This window comes from Canariomyces notabilis (assembly GCF_033297395.1).
Source record: "Canariomyces notabilis strain CBS 508.74 unplaced genomic scaffold N656scaffold_5, whole genome shotgun sequence".
Taxonomy (NCBI): Eukaryota; Fungi; Ascomycota; class Sordariomycetes; order Sordariales; family Chaetomiaceae; genus Canariomyces; species Canariomyces notabilis.
Genome location: NW_027041827.1, coordinates 552,399 through 578,028, shown reverse-complemented (window position 1 = coordinate 578,028; position 25,630 = coordinate 552,399). Strand labels below are relative to the sequence as shown.

The 25,630-nt window shown below is 53.9% G+C and overlaps 8 protein-coding genes across 8 annotated transcripts; 5 read left to right on the top strand and 3 right to left on the bottom strand.

The window, feature by feature from the left end:
• The first annotated feature begins 400 nt into the window (after positions 1-400).
• On the top strand, positions 401-4,009 carry N656DRAFT_827621 (uncharacterized protein). Its single transcript, XM_064818512.1, has 6 exons — positions 401-577; positions 673-955; positions 1,032-1,094; positions 1,166-1,405; positions 1,498-1,675; positions 1,755-4,009. Exons 1-6 carry the CDS (start codon positions 519-521, stop codon positions 3,737-3,739), a joined length of 2,808 nt encoding a protein of 935 aa, XP_064672202.1. The 5' UTR covers positions 401-518; the 3' UTR covers positions 3,740-4,009.
• Positions 4,010-4,153: 144 nt separating this feature from the next.
• N656DRAFT_776803 (uncharacterized protein) lies at positions 4,154-5,030 on the top strand. The gene has a single exon (XM_064814709.1). The coding sequence runs from the start codon at positions 4,493-4,495 to the stop codon at positions 4,667-4,669; it is 177 nt and encodes a 58-aa protein (XP_064672201.1). The 5' UTR covers positions 4,154-4,492; the 3' UTR covers positions 4,670-5,030.
• On the bottom strand, positions 4,923-5,611 carry N656DRAFT_539000 (uncharacterized protein). The gene has a single exon (XM_064809995.1). The coding sequence runs from the start codon at positions 5,471-5,473 to the stop codon at positions 5,081-5,083; it is 393 nt and encodes a 130-aa protein (XP_064672200.1). The 5' UTR covers positions 5,474-5,611; the 3' UTR covers positions 4,923-5,080.
• An 801-nt stretch (positions 5,612-6,412) lies between these two features.
• N656DRAFT_727442 (P-loop containing nucleoside triphosphate hydrolase protein) lies at positions 6,413-12,273 on the bottom strand. The gene is made up of 2 exons (XM_064812586.1): positions 11,863-12,273; positions 6,413-11,720 (listed from the first exon to the last, which is right to left on the bottom strand). Exons 1-2 carry the CDS (start codon positions 11,928-11,930, stop codon positions 6,644-6,646), a joined length of 5,145 nt encoding a protein of 1,714 aa, XP_064672199.1. The 5' UTR covers positions 11,931-12,273; the 3' UTR covers positions 6,413-6,643.
• Positions 12,274-13,726: 1,453 nt separating this feature from the next.
• Positions 13,727-15,325, bottom strand: N656DRAFT_766815 (protein transport protein SEC61 alpha subunit; the record flags this gene model as incomplete). Its single annotated transcript, XM_064813506.1, has 3 exons — positions 13,727-13,802; positions 13,855-15,199; positions 15,316-15,325. The coding sequence occupies 3 exons, from the start codon at positions 15,323-15,325 to the stop codon at positions 13,727-13,729; spliced, it is 1,431 nt and encodes a 476-aa protein (XP_064672198.1).
• Positions 15,326-15,868: 543 nt separating this feature from the next.
• Positions 15,869-17,345, top strand: N656DRAFT_704760 (tRNA isopentenyltransferase; the record flags this gene model as incomplete). The annotated part of the gene is made up of 2 exons (XM_064811204.1): positions 15,869-15,919; positions 15,987-17,345. The coding sequence occupies 2 exons, from the start codon at positions 15,869-15,871 to the stop codon at positions 17,343-17,345; spliced, it is 1,410 nt and encodes a 469-aa protein (XP_064672197.1).
• Positions 17,346-19,561: 2,216 nt separating this feature from the next.
• N656DRAFT_788095 (uncharacterized protein) lies at positions 19,562-21,838 on the top strand (the record flags this gene model as incomplete). The annotated part of the gene is made up of 4 exons (XM_064816663.1): positions 19,562-19,723; positions 19,779-20,051; positions 20,110-20,571; positions 20,627-21,838. The coding sequence occupies 4 exons, from the start codon at positions 19,562-19,564 to the stop codon at positions 21,836-21,838; spliced, it is 2,109 nt and encodes a 702-aa protein (XP_064672196.1).
• A 597-nt stretch (positions 21,839-22,435) lies between these two features.
• On the top strand, positions 22,436-23,736 carry N656DRAFT_705344 (uncharacterized protein; the record flags this gene model as incomplete). Its single annotated transcript, XM_064811265.1, has 4 exons — positions 22,436-22,514; positions 22,703-22,942; positions 23,033-23,361; positions 23,407-23,736. The coding sequence occupies 4 exons, from the start codon at positions 22,436-22,438 to the stop codon at positions 23,734-23,736; spliced, it is 978 nt and encodes a 325-aa protein (XP_064672195.1).
• Between the last annotated feature and the right edge of the window lie 1,894 nt (positions 23,737-25,630).

Sequence of the window (25,630 nt, the reverse complement as noted above, 5' to 3'; positions counted from 1 at the left end):
GGGCCTCCATTTCAGGAAGCCCGGGCACTTGCCTCAGTCGAGACTCGAGCTAGGTACTTCTTGGCTGGCAAGCCATCGACACTGACAGCCTGGAGTGAGGTGGCGCTGTTCGCTCCTGCCTCAGCTGCCTGAACGTTTTGCTGAGGTATACTGTGGCGCAAGCCACCTCCAATCAGTTGATGGTGTTCTCTGTTTTGCTGGCGGTAAGAGGCAGGTCGGACTAAGATACATAACATTTAGTGGTGGTGAACGGAATGCCGTGCTGTATGTTCATACATACAATCAAACCTAGCATTGGATGACCATGCATATATGGCCCACACCTTAGCAGCCTCAGGTAGGTATATTCGCCCGGATACGATATGCATAATTCGCCAGTCGTCAATCTTCATCCCCCCAAGACCTAAATACTCTGCAGCTATCAGCGAAATCACCTCTTGATACCAGTGCCTCGAGACGAGATTCTGTTCTCATAGGCTCAGAAGCAGTAGAAGCAGGATCAATTACAATCGATCTAGATGCCGAAATTCCATCGACTCTACCCTGTGGGCGACGCGCCAGACAGCTCAAGCATTGAGTACATCTCCCCCAGCCGTACTTATCCACAGACCCAGACGGACAAAGTCATGCCTCCTAAGCTAAGCAACGTCAAATGCTGACTCCTTATTATAGCGTTATCCTTGTCCATGGCCTTGGGGGCGACTACCAGATGACATGGCAGGCAGAGGACGGCACACTCTGGCCCAGCCATCAGGATTTCGTGCCTCAATACATACCCGAGGCTCGTGTCCTTTCCTGGTCCTACAATTCAACCATCAACGGCTTTTTTAGGGTGGTGCGAAATAACGCGAAGAAGCTCCTCAGCGGGCTTCTTGACCTGCGCGAGGAGCAGAACCTCTCGGCTCGGCCTCTGATATTCATTGGCCACAGCCTGGGTGGTGTGATTATCAAACAGGTAAGAAGGCATCCCTGCGAGCTTCAACTGAGTTCTACGGTGGCTGATGGTGGGACTCAATACTTACTCGGTTTAGGCAATCCGCTTCGCTTTCAACGACCCAGCTTTTGAATCGATTGCCAGGTCAATTCTTGGCGTTGTAAGATGTTCATTGTTCTTGTACACGCTTCCATAGGCTTGAACCATTCCCGCTGACGCTCTTTTCTCCAGATGTTTTTCTCGACTCCTCATTATGGAGAGCAGCACCACTGGCTGGACTTTGTGTCTGACGTTCTTAGCTGCACCGGCCCTCCTGGCAATCAAGGCCCCACGCCCGAAATGCTAGAGGATATTGGAAGGAACTACGAAGTCCTGTCAAACGTGACCGAGGAGTTCAAGCCACTTCTCAGGAGTGACCTGGGTATTGTCAGTTTTGTCGAAGATGACGCGAGTGAGATACGCGGGAGTTTGGTGCGTTTGATGCCCGAGCCCCTGAAACGCTCCAGTCGCTGTACTCGCTGGGACACAACTTGAAGTGACTGACTGACCGGATACATGAAAAGAGAACCATCGTTGACCGTAACACCGGTTATCTCCAAGACCACGAGGAGCGGAACTACAGTCTAAGCGGGAATCACATTTCGATCTGTAAATTTCCGGCGGATGAGGAGGGGAAGTCGGGTTTCCGGACGGTTGGCATCAATCTCAGATGGCTTGCAACAGGATCGAGCAGGGCGAGACGTATGCAATGATTCACAGTTTCCCCGGAGATTCTCGTATGGTCTTAGTGTGATACTAATTTGTTTCTTGCCAATTCAAGGCCTTACCGACATACATTGCAAAGTGTTGAGCTTGCTCGATCCAAACAAGCTCCGTGAGCATTATCGCAAGTTCAAACCGTCCGCCAACACATGCCAGTGGATTGATGAGCGGGAAGAATACAAGCGATGGCTCGACTGGGACGGCCATCCCGACTATACTAAACTCTGGGTCACTGGTGACAAGGCATGCGGCAAGACTTTCCTGGCGAGGCATATCCTTGGCCAGGTGCGCCGCGATAAAACCACGCTGGTGCTCCAATGCTTCGTGGATGGAACTAGTACCCCTACACGGGTCGACTGTGACGCCGTCCTCTCCTCTACCGCCCGCCAGCTCGCCCAGGCACACCCAGACTTGATCGACACTTTCCTATTGCGGAGGTATAAAACCGACAGAAAGACGCTGGGGTCCCTTCAAGACGTCTGGCCGGAGATGGTCCAGTACGGGGTGAATGTTAAGGGGCTGCGAACAATCGTGCTCGTCGATGGCTTCGACAATCTTGAAGACAAGGAACAGGAATTGTTTCTGCAATGTTTCAGCAAGATTGAACCGAAGGACAAACGGAATCTGCGCCTCTTGATCGTGTCAAACCCGGGCACCATTGACCTTGAAGACGATCCCTGGAAGTTCCGGAGGTATAGCATCACACAGAGGGACGTCTCCCAAGACATATATAGCACAGTGTATCAGTTGCTGGACATACCCGTCCTCGATGACCAATCGCGGAAAACTGCCAGCAAAAGGATCCAAGAGCGCGCTGAGGGCGTGTACCTCTGGGCGGCGGTGGTGACCCACGACCTGAAGCTCTCCTTTTTTACTATTAGGGACGTGGAAGAGCACATCAACGGCCTGCCAGGCAGGATGGCTGAATTATACGATAATATTCTTGGAAGAATCAAGGTCCGGCTGCCGAAAGAGACTGCTCGAGTCCGCCATATTCTGCTGTGGATTGCCTTCCGGCACGAGAAGCTCAGTACCGATGAACTCGGTATCGGCTTAGCGCTGGCCAAGTACCGGGAGGATTACCCAAATACGCCAGTGCATGAGTCAACTTTTGGCAGCTTATACATCATCCAGCCTCGCATGGTCCGGCCTACTGTGATCGGTCTTTGCGGCCAGCTTGTCCGCTTCTGTCGCGACGAGGTCGAACTGGTTCACAGCAGCCTCGCACTGTACCTCACCTACACAGCGTCTCGTATCAAAGGCTTGGATGAACGGGTAGAAATTCCCAACCACGGCCAATTTCACCTGCCGCCTCAAGAGTCGCACTTGCTCCTAGGCAACCTCTGCATGTCCTACCTTGCTATGGCGCCATTTTCCGACTCTGGTGCTTCATTTGACCCGAACTGCAGGGAACAGTGGGAGAGTAAGGTGCGCGAGCGTGTACGGAACTTCAAGCTTGTGCGGTATGCTGCGCTGTCGTGGACGAAGCACTTGAGGGATGCTGGACGCGAACTACTCGGAGCCGGCCCGCCAACCAATACAGAGGCGGACATACACGCACAAAGGCTGATTGAGACGGTTGACTCACATCATGCGGTCTGCTGGACTGAAGTGTGGTGGCTCGTTCGGTGCTGGCCGGCATTCAACTATCCCGAAGGGTCCAGGACTCCCGGCATGGAGCACATCCTCGTTCATCCCCCAAGACCGACGCATCTCTTTCCCCATTTGAATGACCAGCACACTCAGAGCATGGAGCCACCAGCAATAGACCCTATTGTCTCGGCCGAGGACGCACCAATAGAAGCGGATGAATACGACGTACCGCAGCCAATTGGCGGGACTGTCACTGGCCTAGTCAGTAACGGGGCTGGACACATTTGGGCAGCAAGTGGTGGGACACTCCATCAGCAGCTTCCAGTTGTTTTCAACCACCACCACCACATCACAGCGAACCTTTACTTCACCGAACCTGAAAGAACCATGCCAAATATTTCACGTTCAGGGAAAAAATCGCGTCATCGACGCCGTTGTTCTATCTTGTGAAGTTGTGAGGGAGCCAACTAGAAAGTCAGAGGGATGTTTTCGGCTTCAACAACGAATCCACTCCAATTTTCCCCAAATGTATGTATCACTACACAAATTCTTCCGTCTCAGTAGATGTGTCTAGGTGCCTATTATTGAGCGCAATTCTATGATGCTCCATATTGTTGAAAGGTATCTCCACTAGTAGTAGGCCTTTGAAATCGTTATCAGTCTTTGCACACAAGATATGCCTGGCACATTAGACTACTCAAAAATCTCTGTGGGAGGAAGGCTATGGCTATGGTGAGTCTGCAGCCTCCCTTACCCGGTGAGACGTCGGCTAGTCGCCCCCTTTTGTGACCAACAACTTAAACAAAGCGGGTAGGTCCCCGGGCCACTCAAAGAGGCACAGGGGGCACAGTCGAGCAAGCATCATCCAACCTATTTATTAAAGCTTCCACACTACCAACCTGGCCTTTTTATGAGCGAGAATTGAGAATACACACAAAATCAAAACTGTCCCGCCCAACGCCGTGTCAGTCCGCAGCAAGTTGTACCGTTGTACGGCCAAGATCGCGCAAGAAGAATCCACGCTGCAAAATCTGCGATTACATTTACCCAGCTAAGCCCATCGCAAACTTCTTACGAGGGAATCATCAAACGCAAGCGTGACTGAAGAAGTCTGTTAGACCTTGAAGGCTTGGACAGTCGAAGACAGAGTTCAAACACCGTCTCCATTCTCCACTGCCGGCATAGGAGAGCGCGGCAGCAAGCATGAGCCAACCGGGCGAGCCATACGCAACCGCCACGTTATCGTCAATACCTGTCTATGTCTACGCTGTCTCGGGACTTTTGGTTGGGGTTCTCTTGGGGACCCAGGCGCTGGGGGTGTGGCTGACGGGGTTCCGGAGACCTGTGGTGGTGCGTGGGTCGAAGCTGGAGGAATATTGAATGGGAAAATAAGGTACGGGATCAGTTCATCCGCAAGGGAGATTTGGGACAAGACAAGACGGTGGATTATGTATTCTGTTTGGGGGTTGATAAGTACTGATATGTCAGTGTGGTTCAGAATTGAGGGTTGGAAAGGTATTGGAGTGTTATATTGCGACAGCATTTTGAGCATAAGTAGTGAGAGGGACTGATTTGACTTGGGTATTGTATCAAGAATAAGCTAAACTTTGAGACTGGCCTGGCTTATAGTTTATGTTCGCTCTTCCATATGGATACATGTACCCAGTGAGATTTTGGGATTCTCCACTAGATGCGGATATTTCGCATCGTAAATACCATCATTTAAGCACAGGGTGCCAACGATACGGACTATAAGATACAGGCAAAAACAATATCTCGCGCTCCGGTCAGTCACCGCTCGCCTCCTCCCGTTACACCTCCGTATGTTGTTGAAGGCGACGTGTCCGACTGAGGAGTCACGGCTGAGTATGACGACAAATCGCTGTCGGTCCGCTTGGAGGTCAAACTCGGCGAGCCGACGGCAGTAGACCCCATAGTAAGCTCAGAATCGCCGTGTGACAGCAGCGGTGAGGTCTCCGTGACGAGCCGGCCCCTCCTGTCTGTCTGGGACTCCAAGTCTAGTTCCGCCACACCTTGCTCCTCCAGGTTGCGGCCGTTTAAGGACCGCATATCGCCCCAGAAAACAAACAGTAGGATAGCGACGCAAAGCAGGAGAATAAATAGGCACGCCCATCCCTGGAACGCCAGTTCTCTGAGCTCCTCCCTGGGTGGAGATGGATGCATAATGAATCGGTCAACCCTCCTGAGTTTGAAACAGAATTTGATCCCGAGTCTCTTGCAAGTTGCGATGCCTGTGAGGTGTTAGTCAACACTCGACAGACAGGTAGGGAGGGACAGAGCCCCTCAATAAAAGTGCGCTTGCTGACCTGAGATGCTGTAACTGCTTTACAACGTAGCGGCGGCTCGAATTCAGATAAATACTGCCAGTGAAACCATTGCCAAACAAGCTAGCAGGAGCATAGACTTTGTCTAGGTAAGGTAGTGTCGAACAACCCGAGAAAGCGAGAAGACCAAACGATAAAACGAAAAAAATAACCTCAAAGCTGTGTCTCAGACAACAGCACACAGCAACAAAAGCCCACGCCAAGGCTGAGGCCGCGATTCTTCCCCTCGCGGTGCACCCTAATAGCAATAAGCCAGAGGCTTTGCGGTGAGCGAGGCTGCCCGCTGCCCACGGTTGGTTCGTTCGCGGGCTCTTTTGGTGGGGTTGCCACAGGCTGGGGCAGGGGCCGCGGGGCAGAGAGGCGTTTGCCCGATCTGATCGTCACAAAGCCTGAGTTCAAACAGAAATGTGAGCAAAAAGCCGAAAAGAGCCTGACCGTTAACTTCTTACTGTAATATGTTGCGGCTCAGCGGCAGCCAGAGGCTACGGAGCCGCCGATCATGACGGGCGGCGGGCGGAGGGAGAAGTTTTTTTGCTGCACCAAGTCCAAGCCTGGCTGAGTCTAGGCTCGGCGCTGCTGTTTGTCTTGGTTGACGTTCACTAGCCACTGCGATGGGGCACAGTCCAGGGCCCCTTCCAACCCCCCGGTTTGGATACTTACACAGGTACCTACCCCCGTACCATCCACTTAGTACTCTACAACCCCCCTCCTCCAAGATTCTCTTCCAAAGCAATCATCACAAAGCTAACATCACGCAACTCAACACTTGTATGTATGTATGTATGTATGCGTTTATGTATCTATGTACAGTACAATACATCTCAGCCGGCCGCCAAATAAACAAGAACTGACTCGGCAATTCAACGCCAACTCGGCTTCCCAACTCCAACCGGCCTCTCCCTCACTGCCCACCACCTAGGACTATCAACAGCAAGCGTGCATGTACACATTGAATGTCCATTGCCATCCGTACAGTACATATCCAACAGCACTCAAGGCAACACCTAGCTTATGCATCGGCCGCCCGAGAAGCACCACAATTACCACCATCCTCATCACGTCTCTCCTCCCTTCCCGGCTCCTCGCCATCACCATCCAAATCAACCAACATCTTCGCCTGATACGCCTTCTTAGCCGCCGCCGCGAGGCTCGCATAGTCGCCGCTCATCTCGCACATGGCCTTGAAGCTGCCAACCGCGCTACTAGGCTTTCTCAGCAGCTCCCACGGGTGGCCGTACTCGACGATGCGGCCTTTATCCAGGACCAGCACCTTGTCATAGTCGACGATTGTCTGCAGGCGGTGGGCAATGGTGATGATGGTGCTTGTCAGCTCGCGGATCGTCTCCTGGATGGCCGAATCGGTGGCGTAGTCGATCGACGCTGTGGCCTCGTCCATGACCAGGACGGTCGGCTTCTTGAGGAGAGCGCGCGCCAGGCACAGCAGCTGACGCTGTCCCTGGGAGAGGTTGTTGCCCGATTCTGTAACCGGGTAGGAGAGGTCCATGAAGATGTTCTTATTGGTAGCGGCCGAGGGCGGCCGCGACTGCTCTGTTGCTGTTGTTCCAGCGACGCTATCGGCGGCTGTCGTCGATTCGGGAACAACCGAGGGGTTGGTGGCGGCCAGGAATTCGTCGGCCTGAAGGAGGTGGACCCGGCGAAGGGCTGTAAAGACTTCCTCGTCGGTGTACAGGTTGAAGGGGTCAAGGTTGCTCCGGATGGTGCCCATGAAGAGTGTGGGATCCTGAGGCACGATTGTGATGGCCTCGCGCAGGTCGCGAAGCCCGATTAGGCCAATATCGACACCGTCAATCAGAATCTTGCCCTCATCGGCTTCCAACGCCCTGAAAATCGCCAGCGTTAGCGAACTCTTGCCGGCCCCAGTCCGTCCCACAATGCCAATCTTTTCGCGAGCCGCAATCTTGAAAGTGAGGTTGCGCAGAACGGGATCCAACTCCTTGCGGTACCGCGTGCTGTAGTTGATAAACTCCACTGCACCCTCCGACGGCCAGTTCTCTGGCGGGCGGTTCTTCTCCACGATTGCCGCCGCCTCCTGCTCGACATCCAAGTACTCCTTGATTCGCTCAACCGAGTTCATGTTCTGCTCGTTCATTGCGTACAAGCGAACCAGCCAGAGGATGTTGTCCGCGAAACCAATCGCATAGCTCAGCGAGACACCGGCAGAGCCCGGGTCGATTTTCCCGAGACTCAGCGTGACGAATACGCCAGCAAAGAATGCAACACAGTCGCCAAGCAGGTCGGTCCTGAAGGCAAGCCACCTGTTGGCAGCCCAGAGATAGATGAATGGCCGCAGCTGCCTGTTGATCCTGGCAAGATTGTCTCGAATGAACCGTCTTTCGTCGCCGTATGCGCGGATGGTTGTAACGCCCGTCAGTGTCTCTCCAAACTGCTGAAAGAGGGGACTCCGCTCGACCGATTCTAGTCGCTTCAGGTCTCGCGATGCATGCAGGTAGAACTGTCCAAGAAGGACATATGCCAGGGTGATGAAGACGCCCGCAACCAAGAACATGGGGGTGATGTAAGCGATGATGACCACGGTCACGACGATTCCCAGAGCACACCCCATGACACCGATGGCGATGGGAGCCACTTCCTGGTCAACAGCCTCCAAGTCCTTGCTGAACCGGTTCATCATCTGCCCAAGAGGTGTAACATCAAAGAACTTGAATCTGGCCCCGCTGACCGAGGCCATCAAGCGGCTATGCAGTTTCCAGGAGGCAGTAAGCGAGCCGAAGAAAAGCCACAGATCCCTGACCAGAGCGGATAGTGCCCCTGCGATGCCGATGAGGGCCAGAACCGTCAAGTAGTACTTGACGTTCACCTCCGCTGCTCCCGCCGTCGAATATGCTGCGTCAGCGCCTTTGACATAGCTCGCGATCGATGCAAAGTAGGTCGGAGACATCGTCTGGCTCGAGGAGCTCAGGGAATTCATGTTGAACGGGATCTTGAGCGTCTCCTCGTCAGTGTATTGGTTGGACCACTCCCTAATCCAAATGTTGGTGGCCACCCCTGAAAACTGCTGCGCGCCAAAGACCAAAGCTGCCACAACCCAGAACCACCATGGTCCCATGGACTGCAGGTAGAGCTTCATGACAGGCCACTTCACTGCGCCAGTTGCCTTTGCCTCTTCCATCGCGTCTTGCTTCCTAACCTCCTTCTTGGCAACCTGGGCTTTCGCCTGTTGCTGGTCGCCGTCCGGTTCATTGACCAAAGTGCCGCCGCTCTCATCCCCAACACTAGAAGGTACGCGAGAGGGCACGCGGGATATGTGCGCCGACGTCGGCATTGACTTTGGAAGCATGATATCCTCACCAAATTTCCCGGCCGCGATGAGCTCTTGCGGTGTACCTTGGGCGGTGACACGGCCGTTGCCCATCATCACAACGTAATCTGACGAGGGCACGCAGAGCGGGATGTTGTGCGACACCAGAATGCAGGTCCGGTGCCGCATCAGCGGGCCCATGATGCAGTTGCTGAATATCCACTGGGCCGTATGAGCGTCGACGGCGCTGAGGCAGTCATCCAGCAGTAAATGCTTGGAGTTGGAGTAAACTGCTCTAGCCAGTGATATGCGTTGTTTCTGGCCACCAGAGAGCGTGATGCCCTTCTCACCCACCAGCGTCTCGTCACCGTTGTCCAGGATCTCCAAGTCACGCTCCAGGGCACATGCAACGATAACGTCGCGGTATCGTTGTTCATCGAAGGGCGCAGAGAAGAGGATGTTCTCCTTGATGCTGGCATTGACTAACCAAGCCTGCTGGGCAACGTATGCACACGTCTCGGCTAGCCCGGTCTCGGGATCAGGGCGCACCTCTTCACGGCTGCGACCACCTGGTAGGTAGACCCGGCCGCTCATGATTGTCATCTCGCCAAGGAGCGCCATCAGAATGGACGTTTTACCGGAACCTGTCGGGCCAGTGATGACATTCAGTTTACCAAGTTTGAAGTCAATGTCGAGATCAAGCAGGCGAAAAGCCATGGAGCCGTCATCCGCAACGGTCGTTTTGCTGCCCCAAATAAACGTAGCGTTCCGGAACCCAATCACCTTATTGCCGTTCTCGTCGATGTTGTCGGTACCCAGTTGTTCGAATTTCTCTGTCTCTTCCTCGGACAAGAACTCCTCGATACGATCTATCGACACCTTGGATTCCTGGACGTGGGCAATCATGTCCCCAAGCTGATCGAGAGGGTAGCGGAGGAGCATGAAGAGCGAGATGGCCGTAAAAGCCACCGAGGGGTACAACGGCTTCTTTTCGACGACCGTGTACATAAGAAACGAGAAAAAGGTGATGAGGATGGGGACAGTGTTCCAAACCGCCACAGCGGCTGCCCAGATCATGAATCTTTTCCGTAGAGCTTTGAGTTCTGCTCGTCTCTTTTCGTCAACGAGATTGGCAAACCGATGCTCCCAGGCAAAGTACTTGATGATCCTGATATTCTGCAGGATCTCGTTTGTCGTATGGATCCGTTTGTCTGTAGCAGCCATAATCTGCTTCTGGCTTGAGTTGAAAGCTTTGCCGAAGATGATGTTGATCGGAAGCAGCAGAGCCATGACGATGAATCCTGGAATGGCGCTTAGACCCATCACCTCATAGAGTAAGATGACGGAAACAAGCAGTTGAGTGGGAGCTGAAGCGACGAGGAAGTGTAGGTACGCTGTCACCTCAGAAACCTTAAAGCTATCAACCGACATCAGGTTGATAATGGTGCCAAGATTGGCTTGCTCGTCAGAGTCGCCCGTCTTTTTGTCATTTGATCCGTCTGCCGTCCCATTCGTGGTCTTCTGGTTGGCATTGGTATCCTTCTCGAGGCGCAAGAACCGCTTAGCCCTTGCAATTATGCCCTTTTTTGGTGTATCATTCTTCTTGCTGCCCAAAACCGTGTCTTTGCCGGCGGCGGCTTTGCGGCGGAGGGCTTTGGCATAGATCTCGCCCACCAAAATGGCCCGTATATTGATGCAGATCTTTCTCCCGATCCACAGAGCTTGACCATCGCAGACAGAGCGGGCGATATCCGTCACTGGAAGGAGAATGACGTAGAGCCATAGTACGTTCCTTGGTGCAGCCGAGGGGTCCTCGACGTATTCCAGGATGGCCTTGAGAAGCAGGGTTGGGGCGAAGGCAAGAATGCCGCTCAAAACAGCCCAAATCGCCTGGGCAACCAGCATGCCCTTGAAGTATCTGACAAGATGGAAAGACAAAGCGGTCGTCTTCTTGAACTGACGATAGCTGGCCAGGACGGCAGCGGCCTTGTCCTTGGGAAGAAGGTTCCAAACTCTCGTGATGTCCAGAGGCTCCTTGAAGCCAGCCCATACAATGGAGTCGACCCATGAGAAGGTGTAGTGCGAGAAAAGCGAAGCCAGGTTCTCGCGCGCGGGCTGAATGCCGTCCTCCCATTCCAGCAGAATGGTTTTGTTGCCCTTGCGGGTGCATATTGCCATTCCAAAAAGCAGCGATGTCAGGGAGAACTCAATAATAACCAGCATCTGTGTCAATTGCGAACTCGGGTGGACCAGAACGGAGCGGAATATGACCAGGGTGAACAGCCACTGGAAGCTGTATATGGTAGCCGTGTGGTTCCATATCCGTGGCACGCGCCATTGCGTGTTCCCCAGGAAAAGGCGGAGCGAGGTGAGGGAGAGAACATAGATCCAGACGGTCAAGCCGGCAATGGCAGCAATGCCTCCCCGTTGCTTCCCATAGGCTCCTGTCGCCAGCGCGACGGCGTTCACGGCGACAAGACCGAGAACGGCAAGTTCCTCCACGATGACGGACAAGGTCTGGCCCGGAGGACTGTCGGCTTGCACGATTGAGCCTTTTGTTGTGGTTTTCACCAGGGCCAGACGGCCACCGTTTACTGTCAGGCCTTCCTCGTCGTCGCTCTCGTCGACGGGTTCTTCCTCGACAGGCAGCGCCGTGTGACTCGGAGGCGCTATCGGAGCTGCAGCATTGCCGATGCGCTCGTACCCTCTACTTCGCTTTAACTTGACGGCGCGCAAGATGTTCTGGATCGCGAGTTGAAGGAAGGACAAGCTGATAATAGCCAATGGCAGCAGGACTTTGAGGTAGCTGTATCATTCACCACGCCCTGTTAGTAGTGATTCGACCATAGAGTACCGAGTCATCGAGGGGTAAGGGACAGGAGTAGGACGCCACAGCACAGCGTATCTGAGCTTGTGCGAAAATCAACCGAGGCGAAACTTTTGCTTACTCTTGCTGGAAACAATGGGTAAAGTCATCAGTTCGCCATATTGGCCGAGGACACGCAGCAAAACCCATCTCCTCTGCGTCGTCGTGGCGCGAGGCCGGGAGCGGCTGCAAGTCTCGCTTGCCTATCTCAGCGGGCAGGTCACGACTTGAGGATGCCGCGCCGATCGCCTCTTATTGTCTTGGAAGACTCGGAGAACACGGTGGATGGACAAAAGTTGAGAATATTAGTTCCTGCCTCGCCCGGGACAGATCGCTTGGGTATTCTGCATGCACTAGCACCGTACACTAGCTTAAGACTCCCATGGTTTCCTCAAGCAATGGCAGCGGGCCGCTTGGGTTCGTTTTGAAAGTCCAGAAGCTCCAGTAGCCGAGATTTTTACCTTCTCATCTGGACTTGGATGGGCGGGTCAGTCCTGGGTACTGCAGCTGCCCTTATCAAGCTTGTGCTGCAACCTTCTTTCGGTAGCGGTCAGTAAGTGGGGTTATGCAGTGGGGTTGGAAGCGGGTACCTCTGAAATTACGGATACTGTATTGATAATACTGTATCTTACGGCTCGCTTATGGATAGTGCCCTGCACTGTGCTTCCTTCGTATGTACTCCGTACTGTACTACTAATGTGTTAAACAGTGCAGGTGCTTCACATTTTCCATCTGGAAAGTGACGGCAAAGGTGTGTTTGGTGTTTGTCCCCTGGTTTACGAAGGTTGTACGAATACGGAGCTACAGTCTCGTCAGATGTGGGGAGCTCCAACTTCAAGTGAAGTGAGTGGCTTCCAGGTATGATGTCAGATGCTAACTTTACACGGCAGACCGAGGAGATTACCAAGCAGGTAACGTACTAGGTGAGGTATTGATTTGTACAATACATTCTGGCAAGACGTTCGAATGGTATTGTACAGTGATTCAACGTTCCAAATGCTTCACCCATTTTAGCTCTCCTTAAGGTAATCACCACAGCTTTCACAGAGCTGGCCTAGGCTGGGACTGGATCATGATGGCAGAGATGCAGGCAGAGTAGGATCTGCTGCTTAGCGTGTCCTAGTGCAATTGAAGGACGACTCGGCGAGCCCCAAACGGCGACAAACATGCAGTGTCGACGGTAAGTGACTCATCGATAATGGCTCTTTACTTGAACATGTCACAGCTCTGGGTAATTGAAGAAGTACATGCATATGAAGATATTACGACACCTACTCGTCCAGACGGTCCCGTGATAGCGGACTCGAATGGACAGTTAGATCTCTCCCTGCCAATCGCATATGGATAGCATTGTTGAACAACGCAGGAAGTGTGAATATCATAAGATAGGATCACCAACAAACGCAGATTATAAGCATCAGTGAGAACTCTGTTTTTGTTGCCTGTCAAGCTGCACTTCGGCGGCGCTGACCACGATCCCGGGATTGCTGGAGAAACGCCCGTATTCGTCGTACTTGTGCTGTACCACCAAGTATCGTCCTGGTCAGTTCCACCGCATTCTTGACGGCCGGCTCACGTTGCATTACCTTCTCGAATGGAGTTCATACACGCGGTTATCTTTTACATGCAGCATTACGGCCATTAATCGCAATCTATCGCTATGGGAATGACCCGAGCGCCTGAGCCCCTTATAAGAACACGATTACTGAAAGACCTGTCAAGTTGAGTGCCCGCCGTGCTGTAAACTCCGCCCCTTTTAGGAAGCCTCCCGTGACCTTTTGTTTTGCTTTCCTACTACTATACAGGGCAGTCATGCTTGACTCCCCACACAAATGCAGACAACAATTTGACAGGAAGAAAAGGCACCAGGAATGGTAGCCCGAAAACTCCGAACTTGGAGCGCTTTGTGATGCGCCTTCACAGGCCGGAAATGGCTTCTGCTGCATTTAGCCCATGATCATGCCTTTCATGCCAGCGAGATCCCCCTCCTTGGCAGCAATCTCAAAGTAGCCATAGATGATTCTGTCTACTGGTCAGTATTGGCACACGCTCATGACGCGAAGGCTTCACTTACGTAACAGCGAGGAGGGTTCCAGTTCCAGAACCGAGCGCGCCCATCAGGTCACTGGCGACAGAGAGTGCACCGATGCAGGCACCGCCAAAGGCAGCAGCTGTGGGGATGATGCGCTTCAGCTCCTTGTACATGCTCTGCTCACGGTGGCCGGCCATGACCAGTCCCTGATCTTTGAGCTGCTTGGCGACGTCGCGAGGGCTAGAGCCCGACACCTCAATCCAGGTTTTGGAGAAAACGGCGCAGGCAGTAAGCATGTAGGCGATGTAGACGGCGGTGTGAATTGGGTCGAGCATGGCGTCCTTGAAGTTGAGAGGAGGCGACATATAGTAGACAAGTCCGGAAACAGCAGACAGTTGGGACGACCCATCCTTAGCCTCCCAAACACCAAAGAGGCGGACCAAGAGGTTCTCGGAGAAGCGGGAGTAGAGCATCTGGCTGATCAGGAAAATGTTGGACGAGAGTGCTGACTGCAGCATGATTGGCATGTTGGACGTGTAGAACAGACGGACGGGGTAGGAGCCGCGAGCACCGCGCTGACGCGACGACTTGACAGGGATCTCGACACGGAAGCCCTGCAGGTAGATAACAGCGGCAAAGACGACGAGCGTAGCCAGCAAGTTCATGATATTGGGTAGGTTCTGGCGATAGAAAGCCTCCTGAAGGGCCCTCTGCTTGTTGGGCCAGGTCATGAGAAGGTGGAACAAGGCGATGACGGCACCCTCGTACTCAGGGCCGCGGCCAGTGTTGATCGAAGTGGGGGAGAAAGCCTTCCACATGATAGACTCGCAGATGTTCGTGGCGATGAAAAGTGAGATACCGCTGCCCAGACCATAGCCCTTCTGGAGGAGCTCATCGAGGAGGATGACGATCATACCGGCGACAACCAGCTGAAGGATGAGCAGGAAGACAATGCCGGCGCCGAGGTCACTAGGAGGGCCGTAGAGACCAGTGAAGACGTAGACTGTGGCAGTGCCAACAGCGAGAATGAACGCAAAAAGCTTCTGGGCCGTCTGGTACAGCTCGCGGTCCGACTTGAGCTCGAGATTAACGTCGATCATGTGGGTACCGGCGAGGAGTTGGAAGACCATGCCCGACGAAATGATGGGAGTGATACCGAGCTCCATCAAAGTTCCCCGGTTACTTGCCATCATCATGCGCAGCCAATATAGCGGATCCGACGAGTCTGACGAGACAATGCCGTAGAGCGGCATCTGGCTCATGACCAAGAAGATGAGGAGCGTCAAGCCCGTCCACATCATCTTCTGGTTGAAGGGGATCTTTGTCTCGGGCTGCTGCACCTCGGGGAGGAATGGCACGAAGGGCTTAACGAGATCGAGAAACCGAACTGCATCGTACGCGAGATAATCAGCGCAATTGTCGCAAAAGGGTTGCAGAGGAAGAAGATGGGATACGGGGAGCTCAGAAGCGCAAGCTCTACGGCGCGCGCGCCAAAGGACTTACGGGAACTCATTGTGGGCAATTGTGGACTGAAAACAACCAAGAATTAAATCATCCAGAAGAATATAATGTGTCGAAGAGACCGACAGCGACTCTGAAAAGGGGAGAGTTGCGGTCGGACGCGATTGTGTTTGGAAAGGGAGAGACAGGGCGGACGGAGAAGCAGCTCCTTAAACTCAAAGATCTGGCATCAAAGTTATTCTGTGATGTGTCCAATTTCGAAATGGATCCACACGTGACCGGCAGCAGGAGAAGCGCTTCGCTATGTAAAAGCGGGCGCAGGGGGTTTTATTATGGGTCTAGCCTCATCAGTGGACCCTGCCAAGCCCAAGCCAGAATTCCTCTCCACGAGACTTCAGCTCAAGCCCGGAGAAGTCAAACCCCAGACTGCTAATCTTCCCAGTGACATTTATAAAAACTGGTGATTAGCATCTGGCAAAATTGGTGCAATGCTGTATTGGGTACGCCGAAGCTGATGACCTTTCTGTCCCGCTTTGCCCCAGGCCGCCAGGTCTTGAGCGCAGTCCTTCAACCAGACAGAGTCGTTGTAAGAAAGATGAAGCCCTTGATCATCATCTATGGATCAACGGGCACTGGCAAGTCGGATGTGAGTGTTTTCCCGGAGTCGCCGTCTCCCAACTGTCCCTGGCGTCAACATGGCTGACAATATCCAGTTTGCCGTCGAGTTGGCGACGAGGTTCAACGGCGAGATAATCAACGCCGATGCGATGCAGATGTACAAAGGTCTGCCCATAATAACTAACAAGCTTACTGCCAAGGAACAACGAGGGATTCCGCACCATATACTTGGTAGCATCGAGTTGGACGAGGACCCGTGGGTCGTGACACGATTCAAGCGGGAGGCGACGAGGTTAATATCCGAGATTCGTGCCCGCGAGAAACTTCCCATTCTGGTCGGCGGCACTTCTTACTATCTCGATGGCCTTCTGTTTGATAACAAATTAGTCGAGAAAGAGGAACAAGAGTCGCCTGAAGGCTGGGTGTCGAATCGCGATCAACTGTCGGATAAATATCCGATCCTCAAGGGGCCGCCGGATGCTATACTTAAGAAGCTACGTGAAGTGGACCCCGTCATGGCAGACAGGTGGCATCCAAATGACACCCGCAAGATCCGCACTTCATTAGAGATATACTTTGCCACGGGGCGGCGGGCCTCCGACATATACGCCGAGCAGCGAAGCAGGAGAGAATCCAAAGTGGCGAACCAAGACCCGACTCCGAGACAAAATCTTGGCGAAATCCTATTGTTTTGGTTATATGCTCGTCGCGAAGCTCTGGACGAGCGCCTCGACAAGCGCGTAGACAAAATGGTGCAAAATGGCCTCCTCGACGAGACAAAGGAGGTCTATGACTATCTGCAGCGGAGGCTTGCCTCTGGTGAGACTGTGGACCGCTCAAAGGGCATCTGGCAGTCCATTGGCTTCCGCCAATTCGAGCCGTATTTGCAGGCACTTAAGGAAACGCCCGAGAGCTCCGAATTGAGGAAGCTTAAGCAAGCCGGCATCGAGGATACCAAGACGGCAACCCGCCAGTACGCCAAGTATCAGGTCCGTTGGATGACATACAAAACCATCTCGTCTCTACGGGAAGAGAAGCTACTGGATAGGCTTTACCTCCTCGATAGTACAGACATCCATCGCTGGAACGAAGAGGTGCTGGCGAAGGGCGTGGAGTTAGCAAGGCGGTTTCTCAACGATGAGCAGCTTCCACTAGCCGTCGATATCTCCGAGACAGCTCGAGATGTGTTGACGGACTCGGTCCAAAAAAGCAACCAACAGGCCACGCCATGCCGCAAGACTTGTGATTTTTGCAACAAGGTTTTCTTGACGGAAGAGCTATGGCAGACGCACATTCATAGCAGAAAACATCACAAGGTCGTTCGAGCAGCCAAGAAGAGGTCGCTTGTGCCAGCCCACTATGCACCACCAAGAGCCCTGGTGGCAGTCGACACCCATATGTCAGAAGGCCACAGCAGTGGCAACGAATCCTCTACGAGCTTGAACCCGCCATGAAACCATGGTATGAATGCGAAGCAACGAACAGATCAGACACAGCAAAATAAACCGGTGTACCCCGGATCTTAGTGCGAGAGATCTGGCAACTCACTCACGCTTCCATGCTGCTTGCGGCCACTTCCAAGCGTTCCCCGTGGGTTTGTGGCCGAACACCTTGCTAGGCCACGAGCGGGATCTTGCCGGGTAGAATGGCGACGCCGGCGCACGCTGGCGCAGGCGGATGACTGGTCGTCGTCTTCTTGCAAACCTCAGCCAAGTTTCCGGCCGACACACCGTCTTTGTATACGCACCCTTATATGCTCCCAATGTTGCTGTTGTTTGAGTCGTAGCAAGATGATCTCAACTCAGCGTTCCCGGCAAGTTAGGTAGGAACTCGGCCATTGTCTCCTCGCCGCCCATTAGCCTCTTCTGCGGGCCTCTCGGACATCTTCATTTTGGCGGTGGCGGTTATGCTGTCGGCTTGCGAGTCGATCTCGCAACCTCGCTAAGCCCTTCTGCTCTCTCTGACCGCCTTTGTTCTCATCGATACTGAGCTCATCGGCCTCTTGGAGGCTTTTCCCGGCGCGAAGCTCACCCGGTATTTCTTGAACAGACTTCTCTGTCAATGTCCGCGGCTTTTGTGGCGTTTGCGGTTGTTACAGCGTGCCATCGATTCCAGTAACAATTCGCGAGAGGATAATATCCTTGCGCATGGAACGCGTCTTGGGGGTGGCTGCGCAGATGCGGCCAAGGAACCGACGCTCATCAACAGGGGCTACTGGATCTCGGCCGAGAAGCCATTACCGGTATGTACCTAACAAGTAGGTGACAGCTCCTGCTGACAGCGAAACCAGACCTCTCGTTGAGTTGTCGAAAAGCTAAACAATTCTCTGTGGACAGAATAGGTTTACAACATGCCTGACGCATAACAATAAAAATGCCTCTAGCGCAATTGGCGCACGGGTTTGGCAGTCAACCTTTGGCTGCATCTGCTTATCAATTGGCCTTGCATTCTCGTGACGCAAGGAAGAGGGACCAGTAGGTAACCCCAATCCGAGCGGGATTGGATGCTGTCGTGTATTCGAATCCCGTGGGATGTCGTTGAGTGGTTGGATGAATCATCCCCGAGCATCCAGGCCTCTCATCAGCCTGGGTGTGTATGCAAACAAGAGTCATTGCACCTTGGCCCTTGGAGAACTCTGGGTTTCTGCGTTTATACATATCTGGATACTCAGTGCCGTGGTGTAGTGTAACTCACCGTTGACCGTACTATCGTGCGGCTTTGACAATACCGGCCAGGGCTCGCGGAATGATTCCTGGCCGAGACCGAGACCCTCTGTTAATAAGTATCCGAGCAAGGTACAGACATAGGACCCTACGTTAGTGGGAGTCTTGGGCAGCGAATACGCTGAAAGTTCCAGAACAGGCACTCCAGGCGAGCCAGACGCATTACGTAGACAGCGGCTCCGGGACAGTCTGCCACAAGCGCGGGGTCAGATGGAAATCCCATCCCCAAAGCTGAAAGCACACGGACACGTTGCTTGACGATGGAAGGCGCAGTTTGTTGGCCCAGTGTACGGTGGAAATTGATCAGTGTATCCATGGATGATTGATAAGGCCCAATGTCCCCACACCGAAAGCTTTGTCCCTGAAACTCTCAACATCGAGTTAACCTTAGTTCGGTTTCGCTTTTCGCGGAAGCGATCCTCGACGTGGAAACCTTCCCCACGATCCTGATGAATCCCGTCCAGCCTCGAGCTTAACTCCGCAGCCTTGAAAGGACCGCGAGTGGTTCGGTCACTGCACTTTTTCTGCCGGCGTTATACAGACTCGATCGGCGTTGTACGGACTCGGTGCCTGAGTACCGGGTCCAAGTCGGTGCCTCCCCAAATCTCAGTCATCGTAAATCGATGAATCGTTGAGCTCGTGCCGTATTAGGGCACGGACAAACGCACGAATACGTGGAAAGTAGCTGTATCCGTCAAGTTGCTGCTTCCACGGCTCCCACCAAGGCCCGCTGCCTCTCCTTGCCCGCCGGGCGTCGTTGCGTCCTTGCAACTGCCACTTCTCGCTGCGATCGAGGCCTCACCAACAACTCAGTCGCATCATCCGCGCACGGCTGCTGTGGATTGCTTTCCGTCTTTTTTTTTGCTTATCGCTATTATCTTGACCTGGTTAATCTTCTTTTTGTCCCTGGCCAACGTCCCGCTACTCATCCATACCCTGCCGCTGCCATGGCATCCACGCCTACTCCAAGTTCACATGCATCTGCCCCAGTCTCGGTTTCGGACGTCCCCGCCGTGTCCAGCAAACCCCCGCGGATCCTTGCATGCGTTCTCTGCCAACACCGGAAGATCAAATGTGACCGGAGCTTTCCCTGCGCCAACTGCCTCAAGGTGAGAAAACGATCCTGGTCCGCCGTGTTTGCAATGCCTCGCTGACAACTCTCAGGCGAACGTCAAGTGCACGCCGAGCACACCAGCCCCTGCCCGCAAGCGGAGGCGGCCTAACCAGGACCTTCAGGAGAGGTTAGCGAAGTGCGAAGAGCTCTTGAAGGAATATGCAGCAGAGAAGCCGCCAGAGAGAGCCACGACGCCCCGTTCTTCTAACCTGCCAACCCAAGATGAGCCTTCGCCCGAGTGGCAGCCAACCGGAAAGCTCGTCAGCGAACATGGGCGCATGGCCTTCATGAACAGTCCTCTACTGGCCACAGTCTATGAAGAGGTTGGTATAGGCCCTCAATGCCTCCTGCCACGGTCCGCTTACAGCATTATTCTGGCAGCTTCGAGCCATGAGGGAGATCGTCGACACCCCTGACGAGGACTCCAATTCAGAGACGGCAACCCCCGATGTACATGGGGCGTTGCTTCTCGGCGCCGACACTCCTTCGTCGAAGGAGGAGGTTCTCTGGCCGGACCCTATCCAAGTCTTGCGCTTATGGCAAGTTTTCTTAGACAGGGTGAACCCGCTGACCAAGATCATCCACGTTCCTTCGCTTTGGCCGCACGTTGCCGAGGCAGCCAACAACTCTTGCAACATACCGAAGAACGTAGAGGCGCTCTTGTATGCTATATTCTTGATGGCCGTTGTCTCGCTTACGCCTGATGAGTGCCGGGAGCAGCTTGGGCAATCGAGAGAAGAAGCGCTCCAGAGGTACTCTCTAGGGGCTCAGCAGAGCCTCTACAGGATGAAGTTCCTCAAGTGCCTTGATCTTACAACGCTTCAGGCATACGTTCTCTATTTGGTACAGGCGTCTACCAAGCTGTCCCTCAGCCATTACTCGCTGACAGGCGTGACAGATGTCCCTCCACGGCCGCTACAACCGGCACGTCGTATGGATTCTAAACGGCGTTGCCCTTCGCATCGGTCAAAAGATGGGGTTACACCGTGACGGTGAAACGCTGGGTCTCTCCCCCTTTGAATCTGAGATGAGAAGAAGACTTTGGTGGCAGATCCTCATCATGGATACCAAGACGGCGGTATTATCTGGCCTCAGTCCGACCGTGCTCGCCCGAGACTGTCACACGAAGGCGCCTAGGAACGTCAACGACGGGGATATCTTCCCAGCAGCCACGGAGCCGTTCAAGGACCGAGAAGGACCTACCGAAATGATTTTCTGTCTCCTCAACTATAGAGTTGCCAAGTTCATTATCGAAACCCCGGGCGTCGAAACCATGGTAATGGTCATGGAGGGTGGCTCGGACGACCCCGACGGCGGCCCAACTGAGGAGCAGCTCTCGGGATACCGACGGAGCTTTGAGAAGCTGGGGAAAGAACTACTGGAAATCCTGGACAAATACTGCGATCCGAGAGCAGGGCCGGTGCACGAGATGGCCATACGAATGCGGCAACACCTCCTTGACATGATCAACGAGATACTCACGCCTGCCAGGTTGAGGCCAGAGTGGGGAAGTGAGATGAAGACGGCGAAAGACAATACGTTCATGGTCGCCATCAGGACCCTCGAGCACGAAGAGAAGCATTACATTTCGGCAAAGGACAAAGGATTTGCCTGGTATATGCACATACACTTCCAGCTGGATGTATTCCTATACGTGGCAGGCCAGCTTTGCCACCGCACCGAAGGTAGCCTTGTGTCGCGTGCGTGGAGGCAGGTCGAAGTGGTGTATACCTTCCACCCTGAACTATTTGACGTCACAAACAAGATGCACGCTGGGCTGGCCGTTTTCATCCTCAAAGCATGGAAAAGGAGAGAGGAGACCATCTTTGTCCGCACCGGGCAGCTTCCGGAGATGCCGTCCTATGTAGGGAAGCTACGAAGCTGCATGCCAAATGACGACTACAAGACGGAGCCCACGCCGCCAAACCCGTACACGCCATCGAGCCTCGCCGAAACCCTTACCATCCCCCCGGAGAACCCGCTCGACCAGTTCCTGGATTATCTCGATCCCTCTTCGCTCGGCTGGGATATGTTTGGCAGCACGCCTGCGAACACCGGTCAGGGGATGCCGGTGTTTCCGTATGGAATGGAGCCTCCGAGCGGATGGTAAAGGTCTGTGGCCGCGGCGATGTGATACCCCCTCTCAACTCGGCTTTTGCCGCAATGTGTTATTAGTGATGGCTCTCTTCTCCGTCTTTTTTTCGACGGATTTCCCCCTGGAACTGCGGGTGTATCAACAATCAGGTTTAGATTCATAGAATAGCGGTCGCACTATGAAAATGCGTGGGTTAGGCTTTGGTCCATGGACCCCTGGCTGTATGTACAGTGATGACCCGACACAAGACCATCGCAAGAAAGCGGCTGGACCCATGCAAGAAGAGCGTTGTAATAGATGCCAAGATGGTAGAGCGCGGATACAAGCTAATGAAGAGAGAATACCTGGATCCGAAGGACAGTCTCTGGCGCTCACGATTGCTTCGTAGTAAACTGCGAGTCGGACCCTCCATGCGTGGGATCCGCAACAGTGCTTTTACAGCCATACCTTACATACCAGTACGTAGAACGTACTGTTAACCCCACCTCGAGCAACCAACAGCCCCTCCAACTCACCTAACCAGCATTCTTCTCTCCAGCCTACTTACTACATCCAACCAAAACCATTTCCCATGATCGCCGGTAATAGGAGAACATATCTTGAAAAGCCAGAATGGAGATTTCAAATCCCCGCCGGATCCTGGCCGTCTCTCTGGCCGACTCTGCGCAGCATCTCAGCGACATCATCAAGGGTACGTCGGCATCTGAACTCCCAGGCCCGTATCATTTCATATCCATGGCACACTCAACTCACCTTGCCCTCATCACCGCCTGCCTACTCATTCGCTACCTCACCCATACGATAAAGACACCAACCTCTTCATCAGTCTCCCACATAACTGTACTCTCTCTCTGACACTCCCCAAACCGGGAACCACAGACTTAACAGGCACCCCGCCCACTCCGCTGGGGCCCTCCGCCTCCTTGGCGGGGACAACCCACCCCTTTCCCTTGACAACACAGTACTACACGGCCACGGTCCCCGTCTGGCTGGACCTGATCTCGTCGCCCGCCGAATGGGCGGCCAGCTTCCTTGCGCCCGAGGCCAAGGAGGTGCTGGACGTGCTTGGCGGGGTGGTCGTTGTTCTGCCCCTTCCCCCTGCCCCCTCCTCCTCCTTTAGTGCGTCAACACTGCTCCCATCGTCATCATCATCGTTGCAAGAGAAGAAAGATTTTGATGGTGATGGTGATGGTGACGCTGAAGAGGGAGGCAGAAGGGAGAAAGCGCGAGCGCTGGTGGAGCATGTCGGAAGGTTGGTGAAGGAGGGGCTTGGGGGGTGGGATTGGGACGGGGTTGGGCTTGTCATTGGAGTCACCGAGGGAGGTCAGATGGATCTGGATGGGGAGGGGTTGGATGAGTGGGAGGATCTGTGTGCCGAGTGCGGGATGGAGTTTGTTTACTTGAGCAGGTCAAATAGCAGGACTGCAGCCGCGAACGAGGACCCCGAGAGGAACGAGTTTGGGGAGAAGATGGGCTTGGCGAGGGTGCGGGAGGCGCTGGAGGCGAATGACTGGTCGGGCGGCGGGGACCTGACGGAGGTGGGACTTGGGATGGGAAGTGATGATGAAAGAGAGGGCGGAAAGGAGGGTTCCAAACGGAAAGGGAGGAAGGTGAGCGGTGATGGTGACGACGAGTTTGACCCCGAGAGTCTCGATTTTGGTTTTGATAGGGAGGACTTTGTCGGACTGAGGAAGGCCATTTTGACCGGTGGCATGGGAGACACGGATGCGGACGATCCTAAAGGGGACCAGAAAGACGATGATGACGAGAACCTGGACGACGAGAAGATCCAGAAGGTGGAGCGCATGATGCTGAAGCTGCAGGCCGTGAGGGATGCAAGTGCTGGCCTGCCCGAAGAGCAGCGAAAGAGGATGGCCCGGCAAGCTGTCGGGGAAGTCATGAGGGAGCTGTGACGGCAACCAGATGTGATCATGTCCTCCAGCAAGGCAACAAGGTTCCTTAGATCCGTATACCACAGATTGGTGCATGCTCAACTCGCTCTCTTCGAGGCCCGTTGGCACAAGGGATAATAAGAGCAAAGACCGGAGCTATACAACTTTGTCCCTCCGTCTCGAAACATAACAATGCTAGTAAGGCCCCGTAAGATGTCTGCACTCATCACATTTCGGAGCCTGGTAGTGACCTCGGTTCGTGGAGATCCTCAGCCTACATACACGACATGACCAGCGGCTACGCACGCTACAGCAGAGTAGTCTGGCTGTTGCGGGAGAACCCGGATTCATCAACCTAGCGCCTGGGAGGACAAGGCATACGCTAAAAATATCCCTATCCCGAACTTGATGCATCGCCCGCGCGACACAAAGCCCTGTCCAGCCTCGGAAGGTCGATCATCGCGACCACTCAGCGCCAAGGGCGGACCAGGAATCCAATTGGAACACCCAGAGCGAGCTGCTTGGGAGCGTCCCGGGTCGTAGACCGGCTGCTCTACACTACATTTGCGCGGAACCCAGAAGACTATATAGCAAGATCAGACGAAGTTAGAAGGGGCATTCAACGGTTGAACCATCATTGACCGATTAGCCTTTGCATATTGATAACGACTGATCGGTGGAACGCCGAGACCCTTCCAAGATGTGTCCCGAAACAGGGCGATCCGAGGGATCACCACCGAATATCTGCCCTGTTATTATGTACTGTATGTACACCAGAGCAGTGGGGTCAGAATACAGTATTGATCTTCGACCGTTGTCCTTTTGATGCAGGTTTCAGAGTGACGTGGCTGCGCTAAGTCAGCGTCGGAATGTTTCTGTTGATGTATGTACACTAGACCCGGGGTGCTGGTTGGAGGGATGCTCTTGTGACAAGGAAGTGCCTGGAGCAGCCCTAAAAGGGATTTGAGAGCCGATCGATCCAAATTGGATGAATTGTCGATTGCTGCTACCCAATCAGGGTGTATCAGTCAACCGACAGCCGCGGCATGCGATTTGGCAATGAGGGACCAGCGTCTCAGCGCCGCAACTTATGGAGTCCTTTTCTCGCAAATGCCGGCTATGACGCTTTTAGTCTCTGGTCCGTATCCAAGGTGGTGTCGGAATACGTGAAGGCCTCTAGACCGAAGCGTGGAGGATCGATGTTCGAGGGGTCAAGGCTGCAAATAGGCTACTCCGTACTGAGAAGTGTTACTTTATTCGAAGTCTGATGTCTTGGTAGGCTGGATGGTGCGCCATACTTTTCTGCGCCACGCCTATTCTTGGGCAGCTGATTGGCATCCAGCGGTTCCACACTCACGACACCATAGCCAATCCACACCCGCAGTTCGGCTTCTGAAGGATCTCAGCATCGCAGCCAGCCGGTAATGTACTGTACTGTACGGAGTGAACGGAGGCATCTTGTGCTTTTCGTTTTGTGGTGGTGTGCTGGTCTCTCTCTCGGTCGCTTTTTGGTATCTCCTCGAGCTCCTGTAGTCAGCCGGAGGCGCGCATGAACAAGCGCATGAGCAACGGGCGGCCCCAACCAATCAGCTTGGTTCCCATCGAGCCCACCTTTCAATTCAAAGCATGAACGTCGCCGCCGAGGCGCGTCCACACGCGTTGAAACCGGGGTCTTTCCGAATTCCACAACGGACGCACCAAGCTTGGTGGGCTTCAGGGATACCCGTTGGCCCGAGCTTCTTGCATTAAGGGGCCACTGTCAAGACAGTTGGCTACAAAATCTAGGGACAGGACAAAATCCAGGGACAGTCGCGCCCCACCAACACGTTGAATTATCTACCACCCACACGTTGATTTTCCTTCTTTTCCTTCTATAACCACCAATTCCAGCCCAATTCCAGCCTAGAAAACGATG

Excerpts from the sequence above, each read along its gene's own strand:
- N656DRAFT_827621 (XM_064818512.1), top strand. The coding sequence starts at position 519 with ATGCCGAAATTCCATCGACTCTACCCTGTGGGCGACGCGCCAGACAGC. Across the intron at positions 578-672 it reads CCAGACAGCTCAAGCATTGA|CGTTATCCTTGTCCATGGCC; the intron begins GTACATCTCCCC and ends TCCTTATTATAG. Across the intron at positions 1,676-1,754 it reads AGGATCGAGCAGGGCGAGAC|GCCTTACCGACATACATTGC; the intron begins GTATGCAATGAT and ends TGCCAATTCAAG.
- N656DRAFT_776803 (XM_064814709.1), top strand. The coding sequence starts at position 4,493 with ATGAGCCAACCGGGCGAGCCATACGCAACCGCCACGTTATCGTCAATA.
- N656DRAFT_539000 (XM_064809995.1), bottom strand. The coding sequence starts at position 5,473 with ATGCATCCATCTCCACCCAGGGAGGAGCTCAGAGAACTGGCGTTCCAG.
- N656DRAFT_727442 (XM_064812586.1), bottom strand. The coding sequence starts at position 11,930 with ATGGGTTTTGCTGCGTGTCCTCGGCCAATATGGCGAACTGATGACTTT. Across the intron at positions 11,721-11,862 it reads ACCCATTGTTTCCAGCAAGA|CTACCTCAAAGTCCTGCTGC; the intron begins GTAAGCAAAAGT and ends TGAATGATACAG.